Source organism: Camelus ferus, chromosome 8, assembly GCF_009834535.1.
Source record: "Camelus ferus isolate YT-003-E chromosome 8, BCGSAC_Cfer_1.0, whole genome shotgun sequence".
Classification (NCBI taxonomy): Eukaryota; Metazoa; Chordata; class Mammalia; order Artiodactyla; family Camelidae; genus Camelus; species Camelus ferus.
Window position 1 is genome coordinate 57,511,481 of NC_045703.1, and position 13,477 is coordinate 57,524,957.

Below are 13,477 nucleotides of genomic sequence, written 5' to 3' on the forward strand. Positions count from 1 at the left end.
CTTTACCACCTGTGAATACTTCCATCACTGCACGTACCATATGATATTGAAATTTCCTGTTTACCTGTTTGCATTCCAAAATAAACTCAAGAGCAAGAGCAAGGAGATATATTTACATGTCTGTAACCCCATCATCTAGCTCTTTGCTTGTCACAGAGCAGGTGTTCAATAAATGTGAGTTAAAAATAAGTGAACTGCTGTTTGAGTGAAATTCCTTTCTCATTCTGAAACAGTATTTTTCTAAAGTGTTTTAGTCTCCAGACCTATTGGTTGATTTGATCCTAATTTTAAAAATTCTGCATTCCCAATTTCCCTTCTACCCAAGGCATAGTTTAGTTGTTTCCTAATGTCAGAGCCACTCTTTCTCTTCTTTCTCAGTTTGGAAGTTTTATATTTTATTCCTTGCACTGGACTGAACATCAGTGTACCCCAAAATTCATATTTTGAAGCCCTAATCCCAATGTGACAGTCTTTGGGAAGGGGCTTTGGGAAGAAATGAAGTCACGAGTATGAAGCACTCATGAATGGGATTAGTGCCCTTATAAGAAGAGAGAGCTCCTTAGCTTTCTTTCTGCCATATGAGGACCCAGTGAGAAGCTGGCCATCTGTAACATAGAAGGAGGCTCTCGTCAGAACCTGACCATGTTGGTACCCTGATACCAGACTTTTAGCCTCCAGAACTGTGAAAAATAAACTTTTGTTCTTTGTAAACCACCCATTCTATGATATTATGTTATAGCAGCCCAAACTGACTAAGACAATCCTTAATTTTTTAAAAATACACTCATCTTTAAAGATTTTCCTACAAAGTCTACAGATAGTATTATTCCAAAAGGAAAACCAAGCACACTAGTGTCTATGAGAATTCCTTCCCTTTCCCACTGCTTTTATTTTGGATAGCTTTTAAAAGCACAAAGTTACCCTTATCATTATTTATTTATAGGAAATATTTTTTAGAATTTTACCAAAACGTTATATTAACTCATTTGTTTACCATTGCAACTTGCACTCTACATTTTCACTCTGGGTTCATTTCTATTTTCCTGAGATAAATCCTTGAGTAATTTTTTTGAGGAGGAGCAAGAGTCTGTTATGGTAAACTCACATTTTCAAAGTGTTCTTGTTTAATTTAAAAAAAAATTTCTATTTCATTTTTTGAAGAAGAGTTTAATTGAGTCTTAATTCCAAGATTGACTGTTATTTTACTTCAGCTTTGAAGACATCATTTCACTGCTTTATCATCTCTACTGTTGCTGTCCATTTGATTATGTTTTATTTTTAGATCATTTTTCAATTCTTTATGTACATAGATTTTCATCTTCAATGTTGGTCTGTAATTTCAGTTGATACTTCTAGATGCAGATTTCCATCCCCTGATGTCCTGTTTATGCTTTATTATTACTTGATGTGCTTTTTCCAATCTGAAGACGTCTCTCATCAATTCTGAACATTTTTCAGCAGTCATATCATCAAGTATTTGTCCAAACTCCTCCTCGCCCCATGTTAACCATTTTATCCTTCTGGGACTTCTATTACTCACACATTAGAGTTTTTCAATCTATATACTTGTCTATGTCACATTTTCTATCTCCTTTTCTATCTATGCAAACACTTGATTTTTAAAATTCTTCCTTCTGTATCAGTCCTCTTCAGCTTCATTTAGTCTACTCTTTCAACTGAAATTTTCATTACTAAAATTTCCAATGTCTTTTTTTTTTATATTGGTCTTATTTTTTGTTTGTTTGTTTAAGATCTTCCTGTTCTTACTGTAAAGCAGAAAGTTTTCTCCTTTATCTTTTTGGTAATTCTAAGTATACTCCTTTTAAATACATTTTAGATTTGCTACATTATTGCTCTTTCCTTGGGTGATTTTTTTCTTTTGATATATTTACTGAGTGTTCTTTTATTTTTAAGTTTCTTTTTTTGCTTTGTAATGTTAGTTCTTTAGTTCATATTTTGTAGATGTTTTAAACTTATGCATGCTGTTTTCTGCAATGAAGTTTGGATGGCTTTTAGGCTGATCTACTCCCTACCCATTCTGACATCCAGTAGGGATGCCCTAGTGAAAAGGACAAGATAGTTATTACATTATTGGAATACTTCCTTATCAGTTGGCAAATAGCTGCTTTTCTGAACTCCCTGAAGAATGTCTCTCTCCCCTTGAACTCTGACAACTCTCTGAGAACCCCAGGACCTATCCATAATTCAGTTACTAAATGGTTAAGGACCAGCTAGGTTCTCTCACACTCTGTTCCACACAAGAGCAGAGTCCTTTTTGATTGGTGGGTGTATTTTTATATCACCCCTGCTTCCACTCAAGTCTTAACATGGGGAGGCTGGCGGCTTTTCTCCCACGTGGGAAGTGCTATCCCTGGGTCCACACCCCTGGTGGTAGAGGGCCACCCTCATCCCCATTCTTCCCTTTTGGTCAGCCTGTTTCCTTATGGAATCACAGGAAAGTGACATGCCGCCTGTTTCACCACTAATGATGGAGTTATTCCAGCCTTAGTTCAGAGCTAGGAGTTCATGAGTACTCCAGCTACTTGCTCATTCACGAAGACTGCTTCTGGTCTCCTGACATTTACAGGGTAAATTCAGCATTTTTCCCCCCAAAAATAGACTTATAGGCTTTTAAGCTTGCTTAATTCCAATTCCCAGAACCTACTTGTGGATTACACCATTCCAGTCCCCAATGCACCATACAGGTTCTTTCTGTAATTAGTCCATTGACTTTTTTTTCCATTGAGATGTAATTGACATATAACTTTATATTAGTTTCAAGGGTACAGAATACTGATTTGATATTTGTATATATTGCAAAGGATCAACACAGTAAGGCTGTTTAACATCCATCACCGTACAAAGTTGCACATTTTTTTGTGATAAGAATTTTTAAGATCTACTCTCTTAGCAACTTTTTTAGTGTATTATAACTGTAGTCACTATGCTGTACATTACATCCTCATGACTTATTTACTTTATAACTGGAAGCTTGTACCTTTTGATCATTTACACCCATTTTGCCCACCCCTTATTACCCCCTGCCGCTGGCAACCACCCACTCACATCTTTCAATCATGATCAATTCATATATATAAAATCATCTTAACGTCTCTGTATCTGTTGCTTACTTGATATATCTGACTTGACCTTCTGTTATAAATTTGCTTCTTTTATGTTTCCTCTCTTTTCACCACGAGCACCTTTATATTTGATATTTCTACCCTAGAAATCAGCCTCTTGCCTGGCTTTCTGGAATTTTTTCTCCTGTTAAACACTGGTTTTCTTTGGGGTATCATTTAGCATTTAGAATATTCAAGTTTTATATTATAAACATTCCCCATTGACTTCTATCAAGTTTTAAAAAAATAACAAATTTCCATGAATATGTTTTGTTTACAGATTGCTAGCCTCTCCTAAAAAGATCAATGACACTTCACTTATCTCAATAGCATATTTAGACTCACCATGTGGAAGGGAACATTTAGCCATATACTTAGAGAGTGTGTTTATCTTTGAAATCGTTTACACAACTTGTAATTGTAATGAATTGAATCATTTACCAGTGTTTGGGTATATATATTGCTATATGAATAGAGTAACTCTGTGTGTACCACTGATGTTTTCAGGGGCAGGTTTGATTTCTTTGCATGTTTGAATTTTCCTAAAATTTATCAACATTTACTTCTCAGCATTACCAGTTCCTAAATCTTCAAAAGTCCTGGGTTACTTTTGTGTTTCAAGATTATCTTGTTCCCAGAATTGATGAAACCCGGAATAATGTGCTTTGAATATTTAAAGGATCCCAATTATGCTAGAACAGCAGATACATTCTGGCAATGAAATTCAAAGGCATACTGTGCTGAGAGTTGAAAGGCAACAATTGTGCACTATCATTTGAAGTCTGCAGTATATCTCACATTGGGCTGTGTTTGACCACTGCTTGTGTTGTGTGTGTAGTACAGTAGGTGAGCTACTGGACAGGACAAGATACCTCTAATGAGATTCTTTTGAAGTGATCTTCAGTATAGATGGAAACAAATTTGACATGTTACAAGGAAAGTAGGCCAATTAGTGATAAAGCTTAACAGCTTAAGGGAGAGAGCCAGAATATATTTACTTACACTTGACAGAATGAGAAGGAAAGCAAAACATAATATCAGCAGAGATCTCATTTTTTCAAGAAATTAAATCTCCCTTTTACAAAGCAAGCTTTTAAGATTTTGAGCTTCCTGAATGCAGTGATTTTATTATTATTTTATTATGGTTTTGACAGATACAAAATCACCAATTCCTTATTATTTGTAAGGCTGCTAATAAAACAGAGGTACTATAATATACTATTTCATGCCATGATTTTTTAAATAATATTGTGAAAAACTTCCCTTTTTCCCTGAAAACTATTCTAGTCATCCTCATATTTTCTTAATGCTACTTAGGAACACTCCTTTGCAATGTATATATTTTCAGACGTTCTTTTCCAGCAAGAAGGTAGATTATGATTTTTTTAAAATATTAACAATACCTAGAAATGCCTACATAAAGAAATAAAAATCTTCAGGATCCAGAAACAAGGAGGGGACTGGAGGCTAGAATGGCATGGTTCTGAGCTGAAGCTGCTACTTTGCTAAGGAAGGCTTATCAGTTTGTGAAAGTGCAATCTTTTGTTTTAACACAAATAAGGCCAGGTCTTGAGCCCAAATGAGGAAAAGGAGCGCTCCCACATTAGACATAGGCATGACTTTTCACAAGTTTAATTCTCTGTAATCAGGTGAATGAGAAAATCCATCCAAGTACAGAGGGGATAATTAGAAAGCTAGCATTTCTCTACCTGTTATTTTTTTTTCCTTGAGAAGTGGAAACTCCTGTACTAAAGATTACATTGATTTGAGATTTGATTTTAAAGTACGGATAAGTTTCTGGATGGCTTATTCATTTTGGTTCTCTGAAAGAAGGAAACTCAATGTTGCATTCAAAGAAGATTCTTTCAACACAAGATTGCCTCGGGGGAAGGATGAGCTCATATTAAGCATGCCCTAAAACACAAGAATATAGAAAAGATAGGCAGAAGTCACAACAAACAAAAGAACCAAGTGTCACAAATGTAAGATAATAGAAAACTAATCTAGAAGTAATTTACCATATATTTGTTTATAATGGTTAAAGATATGAAAGAGGAAACCCCAGTCCTAAGACTTACACTCCTTATGTTAGTCAATGTTAGTAATCAATGCTAGATAACAAATTAGCAAATAGGAAGTACGAGATGCTCACTTCAATACTGAACAACCCCCAAATCTCAGGGACCTCACACAACAAAGGATATTTCTCATTCACACTAGAGTGTGATCTGGAGTTTAAAGGTGACTTTACATGTGCTGTATAAGGATTTTGGGCTCCTTCCATCTTGTGGTATTACCATTTTCTAAAGTCTTCTCAAGGATTGAGCTATGTATCAAGCAGGAAGAGAATAAAAAGTATCTTACAGAATGCTTTCTGAGCATAAAGGTGGGACACAACACATGTCCCCACATGTTGTTTTGTAAAACACCATCACAAAGTACCAGCCAACCTGCCATGGAGTGTGGGAAATGTAGGAAATGGAAGACAGGATTGGTGAGCATCTGGTCAATCTCTACTTACATATAAAAATTTGAAACAATTCTAATTAGAAAGTATAGACATATAAAGACCTTCATTCTTCTATTTCAGGTAAGTAGGAAGATGGCAGAGAAATGGATAGATTGTCTGTGTAGTCCAGGCACTGTTCCAGTTGCCGGAGGGAGACGGAGTGAACAAAAACCCAACGTTCCCGCCGCTGTGGAACTTACAAACCCTACATATGGAAACATACAAATAGCACATAAATAAAGGATCAGTGAGAGAATTGTCAAGTGCTGTTAAAGATGAAAAGATGCAGAGAGGTGAGGGTTGCTATGCTAGGTAGGGTGCTCAGGAAAGTCCCTCCCAACCCTGACCTTAAAAGGTGAAATTTGGAGAGACCTTAACCTTTTTATTTCTGAGTTCAACATTTATTTGTTTATACTTCATCTTGTTCGGTTCCTAGAATAAAGTGACTATGCCTTTCTTATTTAGCTGATTTATGTTTTTTAATTTTCTTTTAAAATGATGATCATATAGCACTTTTATATTAGGAAAAATCAATTTATATTTGTATTGATATTCAAAAAGCTATTACTGTTACACATGTAAAGGATTTTAAGTGTGTATTGTATATAAATATTCCCCTTTATGGCATCTTATGTGTTTATGATAATTATCCTACATTAGTACGTAGGGACTAAAGCTCGAAATTTGCTTATGGAATAATCTCTTTTGGGTATTTCAGTCTTTAGAACCTTAACATGTGGAAGCTGTCTATCCACAGATATGACTGTATTAAATGTATTTAACACAGGTGCTAACAAGATAACTAAATTAATATCATGAAATTAATTCAATATTATAGCTCAGAGATTTGAATTAAAAGCACCTCCCTCGCTCTGTCTTCAGTCAGTATGTTTTTGGCAGTAATGTACAGCCCAGCGAACAGAAGAAGGGGAGGTTTCCAATCTGGCCAGAATGGAGTGAAGCCGACATAAATGCTGAAAAGTGGGATGCTGGCAAAGGTGGAAAGGAGAAGGACAAAACGGGGAAAAGCCCTGTACTTGTAAGTAGACTCGAATGTGACTAGATTGCATTTTGGTTTTTCATTTTATAACGAGTGGAGTAAGACCTGTTAATATGTGGATGTGCTCATTCCTCTCCCCAGCCTCCATTCAAAAGAGAAATGTCTTTGTCCACCTTGCCTCCTCCCACCCCACCTTGTCTTTGCAAGCTCAGTCCTGAGCTTTGGTGAATCACATTTGAGTAAATAGGAGGAGAGAAACACCCAAAGGGTTGTAAGGATATAAAAAGAAATTTGACAGGCCACGTTTGCAGGTAGGTTTTGAACAGAATTGGGAACCAGGCATTTAGAGATGGTGGTTTAGAAAATGAGGAGCCTCAGCGAAACTGTGAGCTGTTATTTGGAGATTATAGAAAAGAAAATTTTTAAGAGATGTTGCTATAAGATAAGAGTTGAATCCCTCTTAATATCTGCTCCCCCACAAGACACTTGGGTAAAAATCTCGGTTACTCTTCATTTACCTGTAGCTTTTAAACATGATGTGTCCCTGAGATTGGAGCTGAGAATGGGGTTCCAACATTTTTCCAGTTATATTATTTTAGGTTCTGTTGCCTATTTAAAATGTAGATGAGCTAGGTCTAGGTTGCATTTTAAATACGACTTATTTATCTGGTGCAGTAATTCAATTAACAAAAATACTTTTAGAACACAATACAATTTTCAAAATACAGACAACATTGCCAGAATGGCTGCGTTGAACTCTTGTGTCTATTTACATAGAGCACTCTGAAATGCTACCTGTTAGCATTGACATTTGGTTCACAAAATGCAGAATCACAAACTGCGTGATTCATATCAGTAATTTGTTTACAAAAGATGCTCAATAAATATAACTAATTGCTGGCTCTTTTAGTACTTGAACAATATTAAATTAGTGCTGTGGGAGGGAAGGCATTCTTTGTACCACACCTAAGGTGATTCTGGAACTTTTAGATGCAATGGACTTTTGAACTCTCTCGGTTCAATATTAAAATTTCATATTCTGCATATTTTAATAGAAGTTCAAATCTTATAGGGCTCATGTGTGAATATTCATCAGCAAGATGGATTGTGCAAATCCTGAGTTGAACAGCTGAGCTCTGGGAAAGATCCACAGATGAGTCATTCCAAATTGTGAAGGAGCAACCAGGGAGGAGGAGAGCAGAAGTGCCTGAAAGCTTGGAAATAGGAAATAAAGTATAATATTTTAAGGACCTTAGAGTGCAGGCATGCCTTTATCAGATGACTATGAAAAACTCTTGCAGATGTCTGGAAGGTCAGGTGTCAAATTCTGGAGCTTATCAGTGTTATCAAAGCAAGGGCAAGTTGGTTAGAAGAAACATTTACTGGAGGAAAACCACTGAGACTGGAGCAGTAATAAATCTGCTGGTCACATGATGTCCATTTCATTTGGGGGTGACATGTTAGGAGTATTGTTGGCTGCTGTATAAAATCGCATGATTTGGGAAGCACCAGCCCTACTCCTGTTCTGATGAGGGCTATGCCAATGGAGAGTGACACATCAGAACCTTAGCTGACAGCCCATTCTGCCACCACAGCTTTCACAAGATAAGAGAGCACAGCTCAAATCCTGGCGATTACGACAGGGCAAAGAGGCACCGTCTGAGATTTAACCCTGCTTCCCACCCCCAGTTCTGTCCCACAGCCTCAGCATTCATGGCTCAAGAAGCAGCAGTCCCTCACTGGAATGGGTGGTAGACAAGCATTGTGGTCACATTTCTATGAGAATGGTGGTGCATTAGCTCTTAGCCGTGATTTGCACCATCCATATTTTACTGGGATGAATTGCCTTAAGCATCTAACTGTAGCAGTTATCCTTGGAATTTTACAGAAGGCCACTTCTTTAGATGGGAGGCTAGTGATCAGGAAATCAGCCTCAGGTGAGCTGACCCTTATCTGCAAGTCCAGGGTCAGGTCTCACTTCCTCAGCTAAGTGATGACAATGAAAGGACATGATGGGTGAACCAAATTGAGAAGTATCCGATAAGTACTGCAAGGTGGAGATGAGAAGTGTGCCTAAAGCAAAATGCCATGGGAAGATCATCATTTACAATGTGAGGAGCTCGAGTCCTGGAAAAAAGGGAATCACACCAGGATGAGCCCCTCATTCACCAGTTTTTCCCTCAGGGACATCCATTAATTCAAAGCATGGGACTAGAGACCAAGCAGAAAGTAGTGGCCTGGAGCTTGTGTCAGTTTTTCTGGGCTGATGGGGAAGAGGATACTGTCTGGGGCTGCCAAAGCAGCCAGAACTTGAACCCAAATCCCGGAGGTAACTAAGAAAAATGATCTGAAAATTTTGCATACAATTTTATTTTGAGACATTTGCCTGCCTCCTAAACATTGTGTGTAAAGCTTTTGCTGCTGAGTAAATGAGTAAAAAGCAGCAGCTTGGAAGCTAAATCAATGAGAAAAGATTTCATGATGCTATGGCAAGAAACCGGAATTCAGCATACACAGGGTAAAGGAACACTGATTAGCACCCCAGCCTTTCAGTTAGTACCCTAATATGGCTAGAGTATTCTGTATGAAGGACAAACCAACATTACACCAGCGCTGCCAAATCCTAGGACCCAGTGTTGACTAGGTCGAATTCATCTTGCACTCTGCCTGCGAGAAAGGAATGAAGACATTATTCAGAGCCTGTATAAATTTTTATATCCAGCATGTACCACACAATCACGATTGACGAGACATGAAGAGAAACAGAACCAAGTTACTGAACAGCAAGAGGAAAAACCAGGTAATAGAAACAAATCCACAGGGTGCTCTTTTGGAATTGCCAGCTAGGGGACTTTAAAATAACTATATTAATACTTGCAGGGAAAAAACAATGTGAGGGAACCCCAGAAGTCTATTAAAGCTCCTGGAAACCTCAGTTTATTTTTTAAGGATTCACTCTTTAATCATTTTGACTAGGTGTTGGGGTTGCCTTTGTCTTCATTTAAATTATTCTAGTATCTTAAAAGTGACAATAAACCACATGCTCCAGATATACATAGACACATTATGTTTAAAGCTCAGGCAATGCCCTCAAATACAACATATTTCTCAAGCCACACTAGCACTAGGATAAACATGTAATTACAATGAAAATCACAAAATGGTATTTATTTGCCCCTTTCCCCGTGAAGGTGAAATTTACTTGTTTTTTCCCATATAGATAGTTTATGTTCTTCTAGCATTTTGTTTGTACTCCTAGAAATGTTCGTGTTATTTGTTGTAAAGCTCCCATTCCCCTACCATCTTATGAGCTATGAGAACTTTAACATAGCAGCACTCTGAAGTCTTTCTAACTTACTAGATTTCTTGCTTTTGGATGTCATTCTTTCTCTAGAACTCACTGACCCATAGTTGGGGCTCAGAAATTAATAAATGGCATTCTTGAGCATTCATCCCAGAGAAATGGAAAGTTATTTTCACACAAAAACCCGCTACCTGTACACAAATGTTCATAGCAACTTTATTAGTAGGGGAGCCAAAATGGAAACAGCCCAGATGTCCCTCAATGGGCAGATGGTAAACAAGCAAATATCCGTATCATGAAATATTACTCAGCAATAAACAGCAAACTATTGATACATGCAACAGCTTGAATGGATTGAATCTCCAGGGAATTAGGCAGAGAGAAATAAACAGAATCCAGAGGGTTACAGACTATATGATTCCGTTCATATAGCATTACTGAAATGACAAAATTATAGCAATTGAGTCTAGATTAACAATTGCCAAGTGGTAGGAATTAAGCACAGAGTGAGGAGGCGGAGGGTGGGTGTGGCTATAAAAGAGTATAAGAAGGCTCCTTGTGCTGATGGAACTGTTTGGTATCTTGACTGTGTCATTGTCACTATCCAAGTGGCATTCTATAGTTTTGCAAGATGTTACCTCTAGAGAAATGGGGTAGAGAACACAGAAACTCCCTGTATTATTTCATACAAGGCCTTCTGAATCATTACGTCAAAATAACAAATGTAATTAAAACAATTAATAGATGAATGTCAGATCAAAGGTAAAGATTTCATTTACATATAATCCTCTTTATGATTCTAACAGTTGAAAAGTAAGTAAATACTTTTCAATCTTCTCTACTCAGGTTAAAAAACAAAACAAAACAATATTTTCAGTGGAGAATGTGGCCATATTTGGCCCATCCAGACTTGCTCCCCAGCACACCTAATTCACATTCCAAAGCAGCTCATGCCTGTTTGGACTGCTTCCTCTGCTATCAAAATGCTACTCAGCAATCGAGGTTTTGTTAATTAAATATAGTAGTTTTAATTTCAGTATTCAAGTGTTCTATGAACTAGCTCTGAGAACAAATACACAAATTGCTCTATAAATGCTTATTTATTGATCAAATCAATGCACTTATTCATTTTTATTAGAATAGAATTGGTTTTATTTTTAATAAAACTTACGGAGAAAAGGCCTAATACATTTTTTATATAGCATTTTTTTGAAGACCCTGAAGGAAAGATTGAATTGCCGCCATCATTGAAAATTTATTCCTGGAAACGTCCACAGGATTTTTTAATTAATCAGGTAAGAAATATTTTTACTCTTAAACAAAACATGTGTTAACTTTGAGAGGCGGTATCCTAGTTATGAAAATTTGCATTTTAAAGACAATTTAGGGTAATTTTTTCCTGTGCTATTTAGTAAGAAAAAGTAATTACTTTTTGGCATTTAAATTGTAAATAAATGTTTATCAATATAGTTTGTACTGGTTTCCAAGAGGATATTGAAATTTTCTTGTGCTGGTTTCTTACACTGGTTTTCAAGCAACTATAGAAATTTTGTTTAGAGCCTCAAGTTTTCTTCTTCCCTTCATGATGTCGAATTATAACCTAAAATGCTGCAAACAGTTATTCCATAATTTCTGACAGACTTTCTCCTGTTTCTTACCAGGAACTCACATGGTGTTAAGGTCTGTTGACTCTGGTGTTTATTAGCATTAATTTTCCAGCCCAAGAGGTTTGCACTTGGGTCTCTCTATTCTAGGAATTCCTGAAGCATTTCCCAAGGGCCACTTTCATTTCTGAACCCCATTTGAATCATATTCACATGGACATCACCCTGAGAAAGCTTCATTTTAAATAGCACTTATGCACATTAAAACTTCAGACCCACTGGTCTATCTTTCTAATTAATAGCCTTGTTACTTTGAATATATTTAGTATTTCCAAGGGGTTAACCATCACTAATGCCTTTTTTCCCTTCTTGAGTCTCTTATTTTCGTTTGCATGGAAAAACCAACAGATTAAATTCGTTATTTAGTGCAAGTCAAAAAGTTGCAATGGAGCTGATTCTTGTGTACATTATGTAATCCACTGCATCTGTCTCGATGCAAAGTGATTTTATTCCTAAGAGTTTCAGCTTTTATAAGAACTACTGCTAATGCAGAAAATACAATTTATCCATCATTTTCCAATTACTGTTATTAGTTGAGAAAGTCAGAAATTCTAAATCTCAAATATTTATTAAAATAAGAAAATAAGTAGGTACATCTTTGTCCATCAGAATATTTATTCAATGCCTACTTGTAAGACGTTTTAAATAATAGAAATTACATATGCATGAAGCATGCCTTTAAATTAATTACTTATGTTAGGTAATACTGAAATGAAGAATGTAAATTCTGTAGTGTTAATATAAAGCACTTAATATTTTTGTATTATTAGTACTCAGGCTCAACTCAATATAGGTTCAGAGTTTACATTCCATGCAAATGAAGGATATGAATTCCACGAAGTGAAAGTGTTGTAAATTTGAATAAGTAGAAAAGTTTTATAACTTCTCCTCTTTTTAGCATACCTTAGTTCTGAGAGAGACATTTGTACTGAAAATAAACTGACTCATTGATGCTGATGACCCTTCCACCTGTATTTATGGAAATGCATCTGTCTCCGTACCTCTACTCTCCCTCTGCACTCACTCCTTCTCCTGATCCATCACACGGCAGTATGGACCAGAACAGCTGGAACTGAAAGTCTAGCGAATCAAGAAAGTTTTAAAGTAGCGCTTGTCAAGTTTTAATGTCTAAGTCCACAGTGGTAAATGCATTTTACATTGAGACTCATTAAATATGTGAAGTCCAGACAAAATATTGCAAAATGATAATGACATTTCCATAGGAAATTTACTCAGTTCTATTATATTCCATATATATGTACTGCTGACACATTTTACAGATGTATATACATGTGTATATAGTCCTGACCCATTAAATGGTTTCATGAATCACTAAATAATTGCAACCCACAATTTAAAAAACACTAGAAACATACTCCAGAACACTAAGTAAAGTATGAAATCCAAGGACATGATTTAAGTCAGAGAGATGCTAAGTAATTAAAAAACTTAAAAGACTGAATTTAAGATAGAGTCAACAGGGATCATTCCAACCAAGGAGATTAACAAGCCCTGATCTTATAGTGAGTAATCAGATCTGTTCATTTCTGAGAACCAGATATGGGTGGCCCAGGTCCCTGAATGTTGACTATATTAAACAGATGTAAGATGTCTAACAATTTACCTTCCCTGAGGTACAGGTGTAGGGGACAGAGATGCTAAAATACCATTGTAGAGACCTCTGTCTTAATATTTGTTGTCTTTTATGAACTGTCATTGTCTCCTTTTCATTTGTCAGTGGGTGACTATTAAGTCTAACCCTTCAAACCTTAGATATCTAATCCTTACTTAATCTGTGATTAATCAATTTTAATGCATTTGGTACTTGCTGAAAGGGATAAGCACTTTAGAAGTGTTACCGTACAGTCAGACAAGCCA

The 13,477-nt window shown here is 36.4% G+C and overlaps 1 protein-coding gene across 1 annotated transcript in view; it reads left to right on the forward strand.

Moving 5' to 3' along the window:
- ADGB (androglobin) overlaps positions 1–13,477 on the forward strand; it is a 147,584-nt gene that overhangs the window by 13,395 nt on the left and 120,712 nt on the right. Inside the window, exons 2-3 of the mRNA XM_032485112.1 lie at positions 6,514–6,670; positions 11,138–11,230. Coding sequence (XP_032341003.1) covers positions 6,514–6,670; positions 11,138–11,230 — 250 coding nt within the window. The remainder of the gene's footprint in view (positions 1–6,513; positions 6,671–11,137; positions 11,231–13,477) is intronic.